This window comes from Schistocerca americana, chromosome 1 (genome assembly GCF_021461395.2).
Source record: "Schistocerca americana isolate TAMUIC-IGC-003095 chromosome 1, iqSchAmer2.1, whole genome shotgun sequence".
Lineage (NCBI taxonomy): Eukaryota > Metazoa > Arthropoda > Insecta > Orthoptera > Acrididae > Schistocerca > Schistocerca americana.
In genome coordinates, this window is record NC_060119.1 from 1,041,310,162 (window position 1) to 1,041,333,464 (window position 23,303).

The following is a 23,303-nucleotide window of genomic DNA, read 5'->3' on the forward strand; positions in this document are numbered from 1 at the left end:
AGTCTTGGAGAAGCAGGATCGATACTACATAGCATCACAAAGGCGAGCCTAACCACGTAAGGTAGCAGTCACAAAGACTCACTCTCTAATTCAAAGAATTAAAAATTGCAAAATGGCAAAAATAATGCAGAAACACTCGACAACTTGTAATGTGGTAAAATCTCGGAAATTGTCAAGAGCTCCTGTCTAATCTCATATCCTAGCACGCTGGAAACTTGTAAACAACCACAGGACTACTGTATCTCAGCAGATTTCGTCCACTTCTGTCGAAATCTAGAGTGTTTGCGTTTTGTCTTAACGACCAGCGCCCCGCTCCCACAACGCGACAATTTGCGAACGGTGAATGACGTGATCCCCGGTAAACCATGCTTTTCAATTAAAAACCGTGGCGGGATTTTGAGGACTACTTAACGATTCTCATATCGAGTCGCACCGAGCGAGGTGGCGCAATTGTTAAAACACTGGACTCGCATTCCGGAGGACGACGATTTAAACCTCCGTCCAGCCGTCCTGGTTTAGGTTTTCCGTGATCGCTTCAAGCAAATTCCGGAATGGTTCATTCGAAAGAGCACAGTCGATTTGCTTCCCCATCCTTCCCTGATCCGAGCTTGTGCTCCGTCTCTAATTACCTAGTTGTCGACGGGACGTTAAGCGCTAGTCTCCTCCTCGTAACGAGTAGTAACTCTTACGGACAAAAAAGGAGCGTAATAAACATACCATCTACCCACAGATATCAATCATTTATTTTGTTATTATAAACTTTTAGTCTTTCTGTGATAGTTGGAGTTTTAATCTTTTCTCTAATGAAACGAAAATCTGGCAGACTCGTTTCAGACGTTTAGCTTTCCTTACATTATTTGTACTGTATTGTATGGAACTGGGGACCTAGAAACGACGGAGAGGCCTCGTCCCCACCGTAGCGCCCAGTGGTACACAACCCCACAACAGGCAACAGCAGTCCACTTACGCCACGGCCGTCCCACACGGAACCCAGGGTGGATGTGCGGTTCGACCCCCAGTGGACACCCCGGTAACGTCTCACATCAGACGAATGTAACCCCAATTTTTGCGTGGTAGAGTAATTATGGTGTACGCGTACGTGGAGAAAGTGATTGCGCAGCAATCGCCGACATAGTGTAACTGAGGCGGAATAAGGGGAATCAGCCCTCATACGCCGAGAGAGATGGAAAACCGCCTTAAAAACCATCCACTACTGACTAGCCGGCACACCGGACCTCGACACAAATCCGCCGGGCGGATTTGCGCCGGGGACCGGTACGCCTTCCCGCCCGGAAAGCAGTGCGTTAGACCGAGCGGCTAACCGGGCGGGCATTTGTGCTGTACTTCGAATATCAGTCATATCAGTTCGATTCATTTTATTGACTTTCTAAACTAATGTCCTTTCAGTTAAACATTTTTCTTTCATAAACTAATTTTTTTTAAGTCCATCCTTTTAGCAGGACGTCTCTGGGACGACTACCGTTTACTATCCTGACAAAAAAAAGAAGGAAAAACACCTACAGCCGTCTTTATGACCTTATTTTATTTTGTCGCTACCAGTTTCGACGCTTCACTGCGTCATTTCAGGCTGTTTTGATGCGGTACAGGTGGATACGATCCCCATGCATAACCCATCAGTTGCCAGACTTACAGGAATCGCAGATAATGTGTCAGCACTCCAACCATCAACTGTCAACTGTCAGTTGATGGTTGGAGTGTTGACACATTATCTGCGAACGTTATCGTTATGATGAGTGTCAATCGCACGTGCGATTGACACTCGTGCAAGATACGGTGGCCGATGCGCAGTGACCAGTTCTAATCGAAAGCGTTGGGAGAGTTCATTCGTTTGTTCAGAAGAGGGCCCAGTAAGTGCTAGCCACTTTTTGGCCGCTCGCTGATGACTGAATCGAGGCGCACACGCTGCAAGCTTTCTCAAGCAATTTTACAGTAACTATTGTTGTTGTGGTATTCAGTCCAGAAACTAGTTTGGTGCAGCTCTTCATGATACTCTGTCCTGTGCAAGCTTCTTCATCTCCCAGTACCTACTGCAGCCTACGTCCTTCTGAATCTGTTTAATGTATTCATCTCTTGGTCTCCCTCTACGATTTTCGATTTTTACCCTCCACGCTGCCCTCCCGTACTAAATTGGTGATCCCTTGATGCCCCAGAATATGCTCTACCAACCGATCCCTTCTTCTAGTCAAATTGTGCCACAAATTTCTCTTCTCCCCAATTCTGTTCAATACCCCTCATTAGTTATGTGATCTACCCATCTAATCTTCAGCGTTCTTCTGTAGCACCACATTTCGACAGCTTCTATTCTCTTCTTGTCTAAACTATTTTCGTCCACGTTTCACTTCCATACATGGCTACACTCCATACAAATACTTTCAGAAACGACTTCCTGACGCTTAAATCTATACTCGATGTTAACAAATTTCTCTTCTTCAGAAACGCTTTCTTGCCATTGCCAGTCTACATTTTATATCCTCTCTACTTCGACCGTCATCAGTTATTTTGCTCCCCAAATAGCAAAACTCCTTTACTACTTTAAGCGTCTCATTTCCTATTCTAATTCCCGCTGCATTACCCGATTTAATTCGACTACATTCCATTATCCTCGTCTTGGTTTTGTTGATGTTCATCTTATATCCTCCTTTCAACACACTGTTCATTCCGTTCAGCTGCTCTTCCAGGTCCTGTCTCTGACAAAATTACACTGTCATCGGCGAACCTCAAAGTTTTTATTTCTTCTCCATGGATTTTAATTCCTACTCCGAATTTTTCTTTTGTTTCCTTTACTGCTTGCTCAATATACAGATTGAATAACATCGGGGTGAGGCTACAACCCTGTCTCACTCCCTTCCCAACCACTGTTTCCCTTTCATGCCCCTCGACTCTTATAACTGCCATCTGGTTTCTGTACAAATTGTAAATAGCCTTTAGGGCCCTGGATTTTACCCCTGCCACCTTCAGAATTTGAAAGTCAGTATTACAGTCAACATTGTCAAAAGCTTTCTCTAAGTCTACAAATGCTAGAAACGTAGGTTTGCCTTTCCTTAATCTTTCTTCAAAGATAAGGCGTAAGGTCAGTATTGCCTCACGTGTTCCAATATTTCTACGGAATCCCAACTGATCTTCCCCGAGGTCGACTTCTACCAAATTTTCCATTCGTCTGTAATTCGCGTTAGTATTTTGCAGGTGTGACTTATTAAACTGATAGTTTGGTAATTTTCACATGTCAACACCTGCTTTCTTTGGTATTGGAATTACTATATTCTTTTTGAAGTCTGAGGGTATTTTGCCTGTCGCATACATCTTGGTCACCAGATGGTAGAGTTTTGTCAGGGCTGGCTGTCCCCAGGCTTAGTTCTAATGGAATGTTGTCTACTCTCGGAAACTATAGAAACTATTTGGTAACAAATTTGCATTTTTTTATTTTCTTGTAGCTTTATATGTCAGATTCATGGTGATGTGTCAACCATTTCGTAAATGGTCATAGGTACTGCGTGATTTACGCGAAGGTAAGACATGCGCGCAGTTCGGAAAAGTGTGGAATGAAATATGTCGCAACGATTTTGCGTTTGGTGCATATTAGATAAGATGTTGCTGCGTATGAAATATACCTAACATACTGAATTTTTCTTTAGACTTGGGTTGAGATATCTACCTTTCCCCAGTCTCAAGGAAATTGATCTGATGTAGCACACTTATTTGCGATCGAGCCGCGCCAGTGATAAAACCATAGTGAAAAATCCACAACATTTCGTAAACGATTCCAGAGATCGAAATGAGATTTTGGCAAATGATAGAATGCAAAGAGCAGAATATTTCACCATATCGTTATTATGTAAAAGACCCACCAGGTTAGCCGAGAGCGCTAATGCGCTGCTTCCTGGACTCGTGTAGGCGCACCGGCCCCGGACCGAATCCGCCCGCCGATTAGCGACGAGGGCCGGTGTGCCGGCGTGCGGGCCAGCCTGGATGTGGTTTTTAGGCGGTTTTCCACATCTCTCTAGGTGAATACCGGGCTGGTCCCCACGTCCCGCCTCAGACTCACAGACATTTGAAACACATCCGCACTTTTCCATGATTTATACTAGATGCAGACAGATGGGTTACCCTGATTCCGTCCCAGGGGGTACGGGATGGCGGTAGGAAGGACATCTGGCCACACATTCAATTTAACATACCAGATCCGATTTAACCACTCTAACCCCGTGCACAATGCGGGACAAAGGCGCAAGCGATAGAAATCGTTATTATGTAAAACTTCATTATCTATCATGTTACTCCAACAACTATAGCCTTTTTCCTGAAAGAATGCAATTTTTAAAAGCCATGGATGGCTGGTGAAACGAGAAATTCTGTGGGTTTTGGAACAACATAAGCGAAGTTCTTACACGCATTTTGGACCAAGGATGTGCTTTTTCATAAGATGCTGACATTACTTTTCCTGAGTTCCTCACTTAATAAAATTAATAAACCACTGTTTCAGAATTCTCTCGCAGTTGTTTCTGCACACCATGTCAGTGAGGTGCGACAGCGTGTCTTAGACAAAAGAAGCAAATTTTAACATGACAACCAGAGAAATGTGTAGTGTTTACTCAAAATTTGCCGCTCAGGTCCGTCTCTGAGAGCTACAAATGGTTAACAAGGCAGGCGAAAATGAATCGCCGCATTTTCGGCGGAATATTTTTAGAGAAATGAAAGCAGAGGTGACAGTACATATTTTTGAATGGTCACCATGTAGGTTAGTGTGCATCATGCAAATGAGCATAGGTTTCAGTTTACAACGGGACTTTCCCCTCCGGAGCTAGGCATGTCTCCTGCAGCGCTCTGAGCGACGCCCCCACCACAGCCGATCTCCCAACGCTTCCCCAGCCTACTGCGTATCTAGAAGGCACAGCATTTTGCGAGCACTCTAATATGGATCACACAGAAATATAGCAGAAACATAGAGTATGGAGGCAAATATTAGTACAGCAGTATAATTCCATTCAATAAAAACGCTAAGGATGTAGGCCTACATAGTGCACAAGTCTACGTAATTCTGACAGATAGTCAAAAAGAATTTTAAGAGTTGGACAAATATATCAATTATCTAAAGAACATAGAAACATAAAAGGATATGAATTGATAATCGTTGTACCATCTTCGCGATCTTGGTATATAAAACGTGTTCCGAAAGAAGACTACTGCACTGTTAAGATGGAAGGTGATCGAGTGAAACAGAAGTAACATCCGGCGTTCCCCAAGGAAGTGCTGATGATGGTAAGGTCCCATAAACCGAGGAGCGTAGGGAACGATGGCGGAGACCCGCACCGCTGACTAGGCCAGGTCGTAGCAGTTGTGATTTCCCATTGCCTTCCTCCAACCCTAATTGGGATGAATGATGATGATGATGATGAAGGCAACACAACAGCACCCAGTCATCTCGAGGCAGGGAAAAATCTCTGAACCCGTCGGGAATCGAACCCGGGACCCCGTGCGCAGGAAGCGAGAACGCTACCGCAAGTTCACGAGTTGTGGACAAGGAAGTGTCATAGGCCCTCTATTGTTCCTGATCTATGTTAACGACTTAGGAGACAATCTGAGTAGCTGTCTTAGATTGTTCGCAGATGATGCAGTCGTTTACCGTCTTGTAAAGTAATCAGATGATTAAAACAACTTCCAAATGATTTAGATAAGATATCTGTATGGCGCGAAAAGTGGCTGTTGACACTGAATAAAGAATAGCATGAAGTTATTCACATGAGTACTAAAAGAAATCAGCTAAATTTCGATTACGCCATAAGTCACACAAATCTGAAGGCTGTAAATTCAACTAAATACTTAGGGATTAAAATTACAAAAAACCTAAATTGCAACGATAACGTAGATAATATGGTCGGTAGAGAAAACCAAAGACTCCGATTCATTGGCAGAACTCTTAGAAGGTGCAACAGCTCTACCAAAGACACGGCTTACACCACGCTTGTCCGCCCTAATCTGGAGTATTGCTGTGCGGTGAGGGATCCACATCAGGTGGGACTGACGGATGACATCGAAAAAGTACAAAGAAGGGCAGCTCGTTTTGTATTATGGAGAAATAGGGGAGATAGTGTCACAGACATGATACGTGAATTGGAGTGGCAATCATTAAAACAAAGGCGTTTTTCGTTGCGACGGGATCTTCACACGAAATTTCACTCACCAGTTTTCTCCTCCGATTGCGAAAACATTCTGTTGGCACCTGTAACACCCCACCCATCACTTATCTGGTTTTGGCGTGTGTTCACCCCAGCTAACTAACAGATGAACAGAGAGTGCAAAACTGCCGTAATATCGGATAACGCAAAGAAAGTAATATGGCCCTGTGACTCCTGATTGAACTGCAGTGGCAGTGTTGACATTAATTGATTCAGAATTGATCCCTTTTAATTAAAAAGGGGTGCACAGTGATTTTATATTCAGCTATTGAACACCAGATGCAAATGTTGAACATAAAATTAATTAAGAAAGTGACTTGGGATTTCAACTACTTGATTGAAAACAGATGCAGTTAATTAGCACAAATTTATTTTAACTCACGACCTTCAATCATCACATTACATGACTCTCCTAACAGACAGTGGGAATAAATTGCGTTTACGTGGAGTAAAACGCGATAAATCAAAATTAATTCCTATCGACTGACCCAGGCATAATGCGAAGTGCGAGAAGAATTCTACAATACACGGCCCATGAAACCTTCGTGGAAACATTGCCGGCGTCATCCAACAAATTAATCAGTGGCCTGACTCAAGCCAGAGCGTGCACAATATCACCGAATTCAGTGTGGCGGGGCGTCGTCGTTGTGCGGACATCGGCCGGCCTCGTGGTGCTGCAAGGCTGCGCTCGTCTATTCACTCATATCTATCTTGTTCAGTACATAGCTGAGCGAAAACTTTCTATCTCCAAGTTCAATCGTTCCTTTTGCTAAGTCATGAACTGCAGAGATGCTCACTCTCTCTCAGGCAAGCTGAGTAAAGACCGCCACGTCCGCAGTCTAGGCAAGCTGGGAACGGAAGACCTCTACGGAGACTTCTGCCAGTCTGCTCTTCGCCTCGGTTTCCCCTCCAGCAAAATCACACCAATTGCAGTGCAAGTCGCATTAATTATGCGTCGCTTCCCAGCGGACCAATGCCTCCTCTGGGAAGTGAACAAATTTCCACCCATAAAGGTTAGCATCTGCATAAAACACCAATTTTTCCGAAATTCTGATTCCCAGCAGAGTACTTCAAATTCCTTGGTCCTATGTTCCCATCAGAGGCCAGCATATTTCATTCTGTCGCTCTGTTTTACTTCAGACTCTGAGGACCGTGAATTCAGCATGAAGTTGCTATAGCCACTAACATGCATATTAGGGCCTCTGTTGACCGCTCCACCATAGCTTTGCGCGGCTTTCTCGCATGTTTCACTTAAAACTGGACGACGGACATTTATCAACAGGTGTACAAGTTCTTTGTCTGCTTCCCAGTACACCAGCATGGGGACAACCACCCCCTCACTGTCACTCATCTTAAGGCAGCTGGAGGCCGCGCCCCGTTACCGCTTTCTCAGTCTGAGCCACCCTAAGCTGCCTATTGTCGCTTCCCTTCGCCGCTCCCCAGCCAGCCACGGTCACTCGAATACTTCCCAGGGATAAACTAGTCTCTGGTAAATCGACGCGTTTCCACAAAGTTTTCGTCTGCAGCTCGTGGTCGTGCGGTAGCGTTCTCGCTTCCCACGCCCGGGTTCCCGGGTTCGATTCTCGGCGGGGTTAGGGATTTTCTCTGCCTCGTGATGACTGGGTGTTGTGTGACGTCCTTAGATTAGTTAGGTTTAAGTAGTTCTAAGCTCTAGGGGACTGATGACCATAGATGTTAAGTCCAATAGTGCTCAGAGCCATTTGAACCACAAAGTTTTCATGTCACGTGAATTACTTTAAAACCATCACCCAACATTGATTATTCCAATACGTCCATACTATACCCTCTGCAAGATGCATTGTGCCTTGTCAGTCATTTTGTTCAGCCCTACTGTTTGCTCAATGTGAGTTGGGTGATCTTTAATGACTTCATGTAAGGGGCCTACCGACATACATGGGGAGAAATTATCATCACGATAAAATAAGAGAAATCAGGAATGGCACAGAAAAATTCAAGAGTGGAACGGTAGAGAGACAGCTTGAAGGTGGTTCATTGAACCCTCCGCCAGGCACTTTATCGTGACTCCTAGATTAATCACGTAGATGTAGATGTAAATGTAGATGCTCTACAGCGCCGCCACTGTGCAGGTGTTTACGGTGCGGCTGGACAGCGGCCTCCCGGAGTGGGTGCGGCGGCAGCGGCGCGTGCCCGCCTCCACGCCCTTCCCGTGTGACACGCGCGGCGGCCGCTCCGCCCAGAGGCCCTCCTCGGTGCACCGCCTCAGGCCCGGCGACATCGACGTCGTCGCCGCCATGGGCGACAGCCTCGTAGCCGGCAACGGCGCCCTCGACGAGTTCGCGCTCGGCGCAATAATAGAGTATCGCGGCGTCTCCTGGTGCGCAGGTACGTACCTGGTGGTCGTACCACATGAACCACTATCAGGAACACAGTTCAGCTGCGTTGGATGTGATTGAATTTTCTCATTACGAGTGTACTGAAGGGCAATCTGTTTTAATAATTAGAAACTATTCAAAAGCCAAGATCGCGCAATCCGTTTCAACCTTCTTAGCTGTCATCTTCAGGTCTCAAACATCTTTTTGTAGTGTCCAGCATATGTAATTTGAAGTGCTTTTGTGTACTGTATTTCCGTATTTGTATCATGTAACAAGCATCTGTGAGCAATATGTATGTGGTTTTCGACAAGGGGCTCTGTGTTTTTAAATACAAATAAACGTTTATAAAGTGCTGACTTTCATCCACTTGACATCTTGTGTACGAGGTTCAGCGTAAAGTGAACATGTTTTTCTACAAAAAATGTTAATGACCTTAAAATAACAGCTAAGACTGTTGAAACCTGTTTTCTTGAGCAAAAAAAAAAAAAAAAAAAAAAAAAAAAAAAAAAAAAAAAAATGTGCAAAATGGTTCAAATGGCTCTAAGCACTATGGGACTTAACATCTGCCTCGGGCATGGATGTGTGTGATGTCCTTAGGTTAGTTAGGTTTAAGTAGTTCTAAGTTCTAGGGGACTGATGACCACAGATGTTGAGTCCCATAGTGCTCAGAGCCATTGGAACCATTTGTGCCTGTATATACGTTAATACCAAACCGGTGCTGAAATCTCAGAACATACTTCACACGAGGATTTTCGTCTACCCAGACATGGCTGTTTCGCGAATTCAGAACACAGTTCCAACCGAAATTACGTTAATTTGTGAAAAGCATTCGACGTGAAAATAACAGTGTGTCTACGCGACGGTGGAGGAACCACGTGCAGAGGCAACGCATTGTGGAAAATCGGCTGGTGCCATACCGTGTACACTCTGTGAGTGATACGGATGTAACTGCTGCTCACGCTGGAAGTCCCAGGCGATACTGTGACTGACACCCACTGCACGCGTAACTGTTCGAGTACTCGTTGGCGGTTTCTCTTTAACGCGATACAGTAACTTGGGCAGACAGTTTCTGCACAAAGCGTTCGTGATACAGCAGACTAGCAGCTTTTCCGTTGATCCTGGCTTCCCAGTATACAAGAAAATGTATATTTCGAAAACATGTACGGAACCATATTTACTGTGTCGGCGAAGCACAGGCATTTAATAGGTCTCAAAGCAAGGCAGATGTTAAATGATCTACCCTACTTCGCACCAGGAGGAGCAACTAGAGAAGAGGGAAGTCGTTCATCCTTGGGAACTAGTTCACTGGTGATCGCTCTTTTTTGGGAACCGTTCATTTTTACTCGTTCACCGTTCATTGTGGTTGGTATATGGTTCTTTAAAAAACTAAAAATTAGTATCATAGCTGGCTGAAGATGGTAGGCGCCAAGAGGTGGCACTTACTTCCCCTTTGGAGTACTGAGTTTGTATTCATAACAGAATTCTCATACACTTGTAATTTTCGTGATTTTGCAGAACATCTCGTTTAGGCGACTGCAGCGTTATGTGGCTGATCGCAGTGAAATAATATAAGGTGGCGCACGAAAGACCGGCTCCGAGTACAGACTGCGAACGAAACGAGCAACAACTAATCGATACCGAACTAACTACGAGCAGTCACCAGTGGAACTGCGACGAACGGCGATGAGTGGCCGCGCGAAGGAGGACGAGTCCGGGCGAGCGAGACCGAGGCCGAGGCCGAGACAGACGGGAACGGGACCGAGGCTGGAACGAGACCGGCCTACGTGCCGTTGCGGGAACGGGACCGACCGTTTCCCGTTCCCGGGAACTGTAAGTAGAAAGCCGCAACCGAAGTGAACTATGAGAGACGGTTCCTTAGAATTCGTTCCTCGCTCGTTCCGTCCATCTTGGTGAACCTTTCCTTTGGACCCATTAGTTCACGAACAACCCATCTCTAGAAGCAACTATGAGATTTATCTCTTTCCCTCAGCAGACGTGGACACATTACAAATCTGAAGTGAAACCGTCGTAGAACGGAAACGGTAAGTTTCGGGATATGGGTTCAAAAAAAAATGTTCAAATGTCACTGAGCACTATGGGACTTAACATCTATGGTCATAAGTCCCCTAGAACTTAGAACTACTTAAACGTAACTAACCTAAGGACAGCACACAACACCCAGTCATCACGAGGCAGAGAAAATCCCTAACCCCGCCGGGAACCGAACCCGGGAACCCGGGCGCGGGAAGCGAGAACGCTACCGCACGACCACGAGCTGCGGACGATATGGGTTCCTAATCAAAACATTATGTACCCACTCCCCTCTACAGATACTAGAATTTTGTAGCGAAAATTTCGGAATACTATGAGCAAATGGAGCATTAAGTGAACAGTTTCAATCAAAATTCACTGTTTGCGTAAACATCTGTCATAAATAATTGTGTATACTGTCCAATCTGCTCTCTGAATCTTTCCAGTATGGACAGGATACACATCTGTACGAAACTTGTCACTATATACTAACCAAACTTTGTCTTTCGAAGCTTATGGCGCCGAGGGTTCTTGGCTACAAAAATGACAACAGACTCCATGATCGCCCAGTTGTTACGAGTTGATAGAGTTGAACGAAGGTGAACAATTACGATGGTGTTGATTTCGGAACCATCCGATATCCTAGGGCCGGCGAGCGTACCTTGGGCTCAGTTTACCGCTGTTGACCTTTCCGCTCGCGAGGTTGCAGATAGTTAAATTCGTGCTGCTAATCGCTCAGTACACAATATACGGTGCGCTATTAAAGACGATAATGGACTGGTTGTTTGAAGTACCCTGCCTGGGTTGCATTACCTTTCATCTTAGTGAACGAAGTTCTCCATGTTCTCTCTCCTCGCACTCTCTCGTAGCTTAAGGGGTGCACCGTCTTAATGCAATACTTGTCATACGATTGAATGTTTTATATTTTATACCGCATCAAGAAGCAATAGGACCTGGTTTTCATAAATTTACACTTATATTCGCGTATCAGGCCACATCGCCATTTTATTATGTGTTATTGGAAGAACTATACGTAGATGTTATGAGAACACGCGTACTTTCTCTTATCTGTTGCTTCTATCCGTTGTCCTATCCATTATGTTAATTAACCATCAACCGAACACGAGCTAGAAGAGAATTCAGTGCCAGCCACGGTCGGGACACTAGCCGGCAGGTAGGTGAATAACATGAGGAAAACAAAGAATTCGTCTGCACAAGCAATTATTTCGCCACCTTTCTTCAAATTATCATTCATTGGTATTCACACCATCGTCTGTAGCAGCCAACAATCGCTAAACTCTTTAGATCGCGTACGTAAACCTACAAATATACCAAGATCTACAGCATCTTGTTTTAATCTATTGATCACAACAGTCTGAAAAAACTGACTTTGCTGATATCAACAGGAGTACACTAATGAGTATTTTAACATGTAATAAGCATACTAACGCCAAGGAAAATCAAATCTTAATGTGCCTCAAGAGAAGATATCTATGAAAACAGTACTTGGGAAGTGCATAAGCGAAAACCTAACCGTCATGCTCCTGCTGGATAAACCGTTGTAAAGGAAGTGATTGCAAGAAGAACTACCAATGTCTCTATCACACCAGCATGATTCGTTCGTGGGATGCAATTCCATCTTCCAGCTGTTGGTAATTTCAGTAAGCATACTAACCGACTCCCTGACTGCTGTAAGCGCGCTCTAAAACTCCCAGCGCAATGGCTAATTTGTTGAGTAACTTAGACCAGTATTTAATTTTTTTTTTGGATAAAGTGTGAAGCGGCGTGTGAAAATTTGTATCAAAGCCGGCAATCGAACTCGGGTCTCCTGATTACAAGACAGTTGCGTTAGCCACTATGTCTTCTTGACACAGCGGTTCACAGAATTGCATGGATTACCCTGGCACGCCTCCCACCTTACATACGAACAGAATTGCCAGGCTCTCCATGTTCTGGAATAGCACCTCAGCATTGAACATAAATAAAGGATCCAGCCTGAAACCCTGGCGAACAATTTTAGAGACGTTATTGGTCTCTCACAGATGTGATTTTGTGTATATAGACTGAAGCGGCGAGTGGAAATTAATACAAAGGCGGGAATCGAACCAGAGTCTCGTGCTCACTAGGCCTGTGCGTTAGCAACTAAGCCACCTTCGTACAGCGGTTGAATTCTCGCTCGCCGCTTCAGTCTATATACATAAAATCGCATCTGTATGAGACCAGATAAGTCTCTGAAACTGTTTCACTTCAGTATTTAATGTTTTTCTGTCTTTACCAATTTTAGCTAGCAGACAGCACCGTGTTAATTTGCGTGTACTTGACTTGCCGAGTGAATGATTACTGAAATGTGTGTAACTGAATTTGAAGTCATCTTACTGATGTATTGAATGTATTAAACACAGTTCTATTTGATAGCTGCAATTAATTGTAACTGCAAAGTTCAGTACTGGTTAATGACATAACTGTTCAGCTAATCTCATTAACCACCAGATCCAGGATATTTATATGTTGCACGTACGGTGCTGGTCTGAATTTTTATCTCACTCCCTCTATACATATAAGACGATCTATGTTTTTCAACAGTCAGTCGCATAAAACCTGATGATTGTGACGATGAAAGTCATTGAATGCTCGCACTGACGCGTATAGGGTAAAGGCAGGTGAAGTTCGCCGTTCTGGCCCTACCGACCGTCGTGCCATCCTCTCCGAATGGCGTCATTGTATGCGGAATGGAGGGGCATGTGGTCGGCACAACGTTCTCCCGGTCCTGGGAACCGCTAATAATCAGCTTCACGAGCCTGAGTGTACTCCGTACCAATTCTCCCACCAAAAATCCACGGCAGTACCGGGAATCGAACGCTGATCCTCCGCTTGGCCGCCAGCTGCGCTGACCTCTAAAACGCGAAGGACTGTCTCGTCTCGTAATCGAGAAATTTTTATCTGTATTTCTACAAATCAGTTCATACGTTGCCTAGCTACGACGGAGTTAGTAAACTGTCGAGAACGTTATACGCGAAACGGTTGGTTTCCTTCAAATTATTCCTAGCAAATAATAATAATAGTAATAATAAAGTAGCAGGAACGTCAGATTTAACGCTCACATACAACAAAATCCTTAGTAGAGGTGCATTACTTCACTTGGATGGGTGTCAAGAAAAGTTCTGATATTTTCTTTGTGAAATGAATCTCTGGAGTATTCACCTTACAATATTTGAAGAAAATACGTGAAACCTAAATCAAAAGAGTCAGGTGGGTAAATGAAGCTGACCCTCCTATTGTACGTGCACACTGCATCACATCACTTGGTGTATATCATTTCTGGTTCTTATATCTGAAGCATTTCGTCCATATGTTATTTGCGTCTTGAAGATACGTAATGTTTAATACGTCATTACGTTTCCATACATTCAAAAATTTCACTATTATACAAAATTTCTGACAGGTGATAGCTAATACAAGTTGATTTTATAGACAGACGCGAAATGCTTAAAATTCGAAGAAAGTTATGTATATCTCTAAATTACATGCGAAGTTATCTATGGTGACGTGTTTGTGTTTGCTCGATAGCTGGAGCAGTTGCACGGCTAAAGATGGTATTACTTTTCTAGCTCATGACGCTATTGCATTACTTTGTCACTACTTCACTGTTAACCGTGGCACGCCCTACTGACGTGTACTAACGTAAAAACAGCCACTCAGGCCTAGTGTTCTGTGCGTAACTAGTGTATAGACACAATCGGTATACAGAAATATATGAATGTCGTGTACAGTACTTTAGCGCTCAAAAAACTTGTCATATTAATTTGCAAACACAAACATACGTAGCTCAATATATTATAACTCCATTTCTTCCTTTTTATTCCCTGTCTACTACTGGGCACATGCCTACTTCCTCCAGCAAAAGATAGTTAAATTTTTGATGTAGTACTATCATATTTAAATTACAAAAAAATTGTAACTGTTTCATTTGGATATGAAATCGCATTTGTTCTCGTACTTATACCAAGGAAGCATGAAACTAAAATGGAGCTACAGAATTATTCTTTACTTCACTCAAAATGTTATCAACAAAATTTTTGTAATTTTTGTCAGGTCGCTATGAGCAAGGTAATCAATAACACTTGAATGTCGGCTCTACTGACTATCACACTTCAGGTGCGTCAAATACTGCCCTGTATTCTCGAAAGCCAACAGAATGAATTAACTTCTCCATAAATTATAAATTATTCGTTAAATATTGTTCTATTGTTAGCCTAATATACCTCAGTTTAGGGCTTAGCAGTTGGAATATTCATGAATTGTATTTAAAAACAATGGGCACACACCTGTGATGCCACACCTCTCCAGCTCTTTGTTACGTGCTGTAGCGCTGTAAATAACGACCCGAATCTACGCAGCACGAAAAAGAGAAATTTATGCCCGAAACATTTTCTTTGAGTGTAGCACTAGCTGATACTACAGATTTGTTCTTATTTATTTTTAAGAGCAGAATTGGCTAGTAAAGGTTCGAAAACACGCAGTAGATCGTTTTGTTGGTATGAACGTAACTTTTCCAACAGTACAGTGAGAAGAAATGCGAATATATCATTCGCAGCTGCGTTACTGTTTACTCAAAACATTCAAAAATCTGTAAATAAACCAGAGTATCATAAAAGAAAGGTAGCGTATTGTGTACATTTGTTCCTGTTGAATTTCGCAATTAGTTATTAATGGAACCACTTGTGCATTTCCCACGTTTGTTCTTTTATAAATATCAGCATTTTATATGGGTATCGTTATCATCAGACATTTCTCATCAGTTTCAGGATAAAGGTCTGTTCCGTACTTTCCTACTTTTCTAGGCTTTACAGATTTTAGCAACGTGCATCTGTGCTGCCGCTCCCTCATTCGTAATATCGTCTACCCGTTTTGAATTAGATCACGGTGCCGGAGTGTCTTGTCTCTTGGAATCCAGCGTGATACTTGGTTTGTATACCACACATTTGTCCACATTCATATCTATCCATTCCTATTTCTTCCTAGTTAGTCATAATTCCGTCATCCTTTAGAATCTGTACCCTTATCCACTTGCTTGTTGAGTCTATCTTTGCTAGGAATTTTCAACGTTCAGCTCTCCGCTACTGTCTGAGCACTCTATATTTCTTTAAGAATTTCGCACTCAGTTTCCACGTCTCACAGGAAAAAGGCGAAACTTTCAGTACACGCTGAACTTCCTATTTCAGAATTACTCTAATCTTCTCATTAGTTTCAACTGCCCAAAATATCAAAACTCATCAACTGATTCCGTGACATCAGTGGTAACCTCTAGACACAGGTTTCTGATGTGTTGATTCTACCTTATTTTTCTCTTGTGTGTAATTTTCAGATATGATTTGAATCTCGCTCTGTTAAGCTCTTCCATTAACTGCCCAAATTCGTTCTTCCACTAACGAAAACTGAGGGTATCATTACTAAAACGTTACTAAAATTGTTTATGAATCAGTGAGGGAAAAGTAGATATAAATCATTTTCATCTAGCAGTTTTGCAAACAATATGGGCATCAGGTCAAGTAAGAGAACTTGGGAATTGGGCTAGGAGACTTAGCGTTCATTCCACAGTGTAATTCCGTTGGAATGTCTAGTCAGCTGCCTATATTCTTTATTTTTCTGTTTTATGTCAATACGAAGTTGCTTAGCTTTCAATCGAAGGTGGTCTTTTATCCCCAATCTGCAGCATATAGTTCATAGATTCTCTTTCTTCTAGCGTTTATCCCTTCATACGGGTCTACCGTTTCAATTTTCCGGCAGTGTTTATAAATTTGTGGCCGGATTCTCTGCCTGTCGTCACAGTCGTTAGCTATCCTCAGGTAGAGAAGCAGCGTGTTACGACTCTTGTGTGTTATGGTGTTTCACGTGTATGTATAGCGCATTTAGTGAGTCGGACATCGAGGAACAACCCAGCATTTACCTAAACGAGCGTGGGAAACCGCATGAAAACACAGTCAGCTGCACCAGGCCAATGGACGTAAAAGCACCGCACGATCTCCGTCTGGACCTCGATCATCTCCCTGGTTTTTAAGGCAGCGCGCCGTGCGTTATTCGAGCAGGAACGGTTAATCAGTTGATGTTTGGTTTGTGAGGCTCTCAACAGCACGGTCATCAGCGCCCGTACTTAGTCCCAATCTGAAAACAGTCCAATTTCGCCACTTCCAAGAAAGATGGTGGAATGATGAGGATAACACAAACGACCAGTCCCCGGGCAGAGAAAATCCCCAATTCGGCCTGGAATCGAACCGGGTCAGAGCCTGATGGTAGCTCGGTCTCCAATATGGAAGATGGTAGTAGATAATGTGGGGCATAATTGTGCTGTTTAACACAGACCAACGCTACGGTCGCAGGTTCGAATCCTGCCTCGGGCATGGATGTGTGTGATGTCCTTAGGTTAGTTAGATTTAAGTAGTTCTAAGTTCTAGGGGACTGATGACCTCAGATGTTAAGTCCCATAGTGCTCCGAGCCATTTTGAACACAGCGCTAGATGCTAAAGCTATATCTCTGGTGACCTTCGGAGAAGGTCAGGAAAACTAATTTAATTGAAGTGATAATGTCTTATTGAAATGATAATTAGTAGGGATGGCTGAATTAAGCGTGAAAATATGGTTACTACGCCAGGCACATAGATTAATCAGAGGAGGGATCATCTACAAAAACAAGTAATCACTAAAGCCATCAGATTCGTTACCGTAAACATCAACATATTACTTACCCACTGAAATAACTGAATGGACATACAGTTACTAGGCAAGGAATTATGACTGTAAAATCCAACGTTGGCATAGATGGCTACGCACACTAGAAGCACAGTTATGAGAGGGATTTCCAGACAGGACCAGTGACTGCAAAAGTGGTTAGTTTATTAGAGAAGGACTGCGGAAAAATAGGTTAGAACACAAGAACGTTCACCATGCTGCATAGTGAGAGCAACTATCTGGCTGTGAAACGTTAAAACTGTGCAACTGGCTCCCGAAGGGAATGAATCAATTTCGTATTCCTACCACGTCAGTGCTTGCAATGCTGGCCCATCTTACGAAACACGTAGCATGAATACGGAAAGCAGCGAGAGTAGCGGCTGGAGACTCTGATTTCAGCAGTCTCTGTGTACTCAATACTCATGAGGAGACATCCTTCCATATGACACCAAGATTCATCACTAGCGTAGCACCAAGTCTTTACTCCTCCATCTACTAGATGAAAGTGCCTACACCCCCATCTCCCAGCAATATGTGTTCTCTGTCGTAAATCTCTGAGACTTAACTGTTCCTGTCAGAGCAGGAATCTTGCCAGCCAGTAGAACCAGACATTGTGAGTTCCAGGATGTCAAATTAAACACCTTTCAGCCGTCTAGTTTCCAAACTTATTTTATTTGGCTATCAGTTTGGCGATTTACTACGCCATCTTCAGGCCCCTGACCGATGTGTAGGAAGATTCCACCTCGATTCTGAACAAAACAGAGGCCAGAAATACAGGTATAGAAGCAGAAATCTGCTAATACCAGTATTGCTCGCCCCTGTTTTGATCAGAACCGTGGTGTAATCTTCCTACACGTCAGTCAGGGCCCTGAAGATGGCGATTAAACGCCGAAACTGGTAGTCAAATAAAATAAGATTTGAACGAGTCCCGCAACCGTCTCTGAAAAGATGGACATCCAGAGATTGTAAGTTCCGTCCAGTAAAATTTTAGTAATAAAGGTTACACAGATTCCTGTGGAATTCGTTATTATTAGCCATCAGGGCAGGAAGAAGCCAAGAGACTTCTTCATGATACAGTTCTAGAGCTGACAAGTAAGAGAGCTACCACATAGATACCCATGAAAAACAGCGCGTTCTACTGAAAGTGACACTATTCACCAGTGGAAACGTTCTTTTTATAAATTTAAACAGAACATTATTCCTTGTTATGGCGGCTGAGGCAATGGCGGTTCTCACGCCGACTTCTGGAAAGCGGCAAGAGGCTAGACTTCTTTTTTCTTTCTAAAAGGATTCTTCGAACAGTGCTGTGTTTGGTAGATAGCTGTCCCCATGAACCGTTCAGATTCCGATGGATTGGGGGAGGCGAATGCTGTGGGAGATACCTGTTGAATTGCTATAATAATAATTATAAAAGGTCGCAATTTTATTTACACGCTGTCTTTTAAATAGATATGATGGTATCTGATACTCAAGTACTAATGCAAAGAAACGTAATGATGCTAAAATGCGTTACATTCTTGCTACGATTTAATCTTAAAAATTTAATAATTCTCTTCCTGTTAATACTTAATTAATTAACTTACGTCGTTCAGATTTCGTAATGCTGACGGCGTTAAAATTTAAAGTTGTTCAGTCCCTGTTTTCTTTTCTTTCAATTGTTGCGAGCCAGCGATGGTGCAATGCTGTTCGCTTTCAAGTCTACACATTTATAAAAATCAGGTCCAGGAAACACTTCTGCGATCACGGTTGAGATTTAGACGGTATTCGCGTAATTCTACTGATTAAGAGTTATCGTTGCCGAAAGATGCAGGTCCTATTAAAGCTGTGTGCGCTTTTGCACGTATAACGAAAATATTCCTAACACGTCGCATAACAAAACGTAACATGCGAATCACAACCGTGGTCAAACGAAGAAAATATATGATGACATAAATGTTCTTCGCTGTTATTCAGTACAGGTTTAGATTAAACACCACAATTTTCAGTCTTTAGAAATCATAAGACTATACACTTTAGAGATATTTGTTTTGAATAACTTGTATTTACCTTTTCTTATACAGTATGGTGATTGTCCGCAAGGATTATCTCTCTCTCTCTCTCTCTCTCTCCCTCTCTCTCTCTTTTATAGCCTTTATACATTCACATTACATAAATCGATTGAGAAACTTTTCTTTCTCTACCAACCAGTGCGAGAGCAAAATCCGCCCTGACAAAATGTCTTACATAGAATCAGTTCTCACTTAACGACCATATATAGTTTCGTAGTACAAACAATACTAGTTTATTCGGTGCACTAGAAAGTCTTTGATTCACTGAGCACAAAAATTAAAATAATAAAATTATAATTACATTTTTAGTATCGTCAGTTCTTCTTTATATCATGAAAATAAAGTTTGACATCGTCGTAATATTATTTTTCATCGTTGTAGCACTATACTGTGGCACCGGCCGGGGTGGACGAGCGGCTCTAGGCGCTACAGTTTGGTACCGCGCGACCGCAACGGTCGCAGGTTCAAATCCTGCCTCGGGCATGGATGTGTGTGCTCTCCTTATGTTAGTTAGGTTTAAGTGGTTCTAAGTTCTAGGAGACTGATGACCTCTGAAGTTAAGTCCCATAGTGCTCAGAGCCATTTTTGAAACATACCTGTGGGTGAGACTCAGCACTGGGATAACATCTTTGCGACACTACTCATTCCTATTCGAGAAACTCTTATATTTTCCCAGTCACTTCGATGGCTCTCGGCACTGTAGTCCCTTACTATAATAAATGAAAAGAGAAACGAAGACAATAAACAGGACCGTCACTATTGGTGCTGAATATGTGGCTGCGTAAGAGAATGGCTACATTGATCAAGAGAATGAGCATATAATATTCTGATGTGTATTGCGTGACAGTTTAGGAGAAACCTGCCAGTTAATGCCTGGTCTCTGAGGGGTGTGGACGTGTAACGGGTGTGTGTGTTTGCGTGTGCAGGCGGCGACGGCACGTGGCGCGAGGCGGTGACGCTGCCGAACCTGCTCAGGGAGTACAACCCGGCGCTGCGCGGCTACTCGGTGGGCCGCGGCGAGTTCCTGGCGCCCTCGGCCGGCCTCAACGTCGCCTTCCCTGTCTCTGCGGACGCCGACGCGCTGCAGCAGGCGCGCACGCTCGTGCGCAGGATGCGCGCCTACCCCGGCGTCGACTACCAGCGCGACTGGAAGGTACGCCGTCTCTCTGCACCCCTCCTAACCGGGATCTTATGCGCACGGGAAAATGACGAACGTCCTCGTTTTCATGTTTGGGATTGGACAGACGCACCGAGCTTAAGGCACTATTTCGCTGACGTCAGTCGCACGCAGAATTTTAGTGTTACAGAACCATTACTCTTCACTATATCCACAAAAGCGCCAAAGAAACTGGTTCAGGCATGCGCATTCAAATACAGAAATATGTAAACAGGCAGAATACGGCGCTGATGTTGGCAACGCCTATATAAGACAACAAGTGTTTGGCGCAGTTGTTACATCGGTCACCGCTGCTACAATGGCAGGTTATTAACATTTAAGTGAGTCTGAACGTGGTGTTATAGTCGGTGCACAAGCGATGGGACGCAGCATCTCCGAGATAACGATGAAGTGGGAATTTTTCCGTACGGCCATTTCACGAGTGTACCGTGGATATCGGGAATCCGGCAAAACATCACTCTCAGACATCGTTACGGCCGGAGAAAGACTCTGCAAGAACAGAACTAACACCGACTAAAGAGAATCGTTCAACATGACGGAAGTGCAGTTCTTCCGCAAACTGCTGCGGATTCCAATACTGGGCCACCAAAAAATGTCAACGTGCGAACCATTCAACGACATATAATTGATATGGGCTGTCGGAGCCGAAGGCCACTCGTATACCCTTGATGACTGCACGACACAAAGCCTTACGCCTCGCTTGGGCGCGTCAACACCGACGTTGGCATTTGATGACTGGAAACATGTTGCCTGTTCGGACGAGTCTCGTTTCAAGTTGTATCTGTCAGATGGACGTGTACGGGTATAGAGACAACCTCACGAATCCATGGACCCTGCATGTCAGCAGCGGAACGTTCAAGCTGGTGGAAGCTCTGTAATGTTGTGAGGCGTGTGCATTTGGGAATCCAGATACGACTATATACGACTCTGACAGGTGACAAGTACGTAAGCACCCTATTTGATCGTATTTATCCATTCATATACGTTGCGCATTCCGACGGACTTGGTCAATCCCAGCAGCACAATGGGACTCATCACACGTTCAGAATTGCTACAGAGTGGCTACAGAAACACTCTTCTGGTTTAAACACTTCTGCTGGCCAGCAAACTCCTCATACATGAATGATATTGAGCACATATGACCTTGCAATGTGCTGTCCAGAAGACATCTCTACCCCTCGTATTATTACTGATTTATGGATTCATGGCGTCAGTTGTCTCCAGCACTACTTCAGACGTTATGAATTATTCAAAATGACAGTCACAGTGGCATTGTTTATTTTGCCGCCAACCGGTTTCAACCCACGATGGGGTCATCTTCAGGGCAATTTACACCATTTGGTCGCTCGCTGGAGTCGTCACCCTGCCTGTGCACGGATTGTTGCCAACCGTGCACTGGCAGGGTGACGACTCCAGCGAGCGACCAAATGGTGTAAATTGCCGTGAAGATGACCCCATCGCGGGCTGAAATCGGTTGGCGGCAAAATACATGATGCCACTGTGACTGTCATTTTCAATAATTGATTATAAGTAAATCAATCGCTGTTTATCTCCATCTAACTATGTTGTCTAAAAATTTACTTCAGACGTTAGTAGAGTGCATGCCACGTCGTGTTGCGGCACTACTACGTGCTCGACCCCATTATATCAGGCAGGTGTACAAGTTTCTTTGGCTCTTCAGTATGTGCGTGCGTGTGTGTGTGTGTGTGTGTGTGTGTGTGTGTGTGTGTGTGTCGTCTTTTTTTTATATTTATTCGTGTAATAAGCGATTACAGTATGTGGTAACTACGATTAAAATCAAAATAAAAATAAATAATTACTTAGCTACACTAACGGTGCTAAAATCTTGCAACACCAAATGCATTTGGAGCATAATATCTTCTTCTACGCGTGATGCAGGGCATAGCTGGCAATCACTAGGTGTCCCATGTTCTGTTCTTCTCCGTAGTCACAGTTGCCGGTGTCACGGGGAAGTGCTACACTCCTGGAAATTGAAATAAGAACACCGTGAATTCATTGTCCCAGGAAGGGGAAACTTTATTGACACATTCCTGGGGTCAGATACATCACATGATCACACTGACAGAACCACAGGCACATAGACACAGGCAACAGAGCATGCACAATGTCGGCACTAGTACAGTGTATATCCACCTTTCGCAGCAATGCAGGCTGCTATTCTCCCATGGAGACGATCGTAGAGATGCTGGATGTAGTCCTGTGGAACGGCTTGCCATGCCATTTCCACCTGGCGCCTCAGTTGGACCAGCGTTCGTGCTGGACGTGCAGACTGCGTGAGACGACGCTTCATCCAGTCCCAAACATGCTCAATGGGGGACAGATCCGGAGATCTTGCTGGCCAGGGTAGTTGACTTACACCTTCTAGAGCACGTTGGGTGGCACGGGATACATGCGGACGTGCATTGTCCTGTTGGAGCAGCAAGTTCCCTTGCTGGTCTAGGAATGGTAGAACGATGGGTTCGATGACGGTTTGGATGTACCGTGCACTATTCAGTGTCCCCTCAACGATCACCAGTGGTGTACGGCCAGTGTAGGAGATCGCTCCCCACACCATGATGCCGGGTGTTGGCCCTGTGTGCCTCGGTCGTATGCAGTCCTGATTGTGGCGCTCACCTGCACGGCGCCAAACACGCATACGACCATCATTGGCACCAAGGCAGAAGCGACTCTCATCGCTGAAGACGACACGTCTCCATTCGTCCCTCCATTCACGCCTGTCGCGACACCACTGGAGGCGAGCTGCACGATGTTG

The 23,303-nt window shown here is 44.1% G+C and overlaps 1 protein-coding gene across 1 annotated transcript in view; it reads left to right on the plus strand.

Moving 5' to 3' along the window:
• Positions 1–23,303, plus strand: part of LOC124549450 (phospholipase B1, membrane-associated-like) — a 271,696-nt gene that overhangs the window by 113,869 nt on the left and 134,524 nt on the right. The window contains exons 3-4 of the mRNA XM_047125245.1: positions 8,303–8,558; positions 20,280–20,506. Of these exons, the coding sequence (XP_046981201.1) occupies positions 8,303–8,558; positions 20,280–20,506 (483 nt within the window). The remainder of the gene's footprint in view (positions 1–8,302; positions 8,559–20,279; positions 20,507–23,303) is intronic.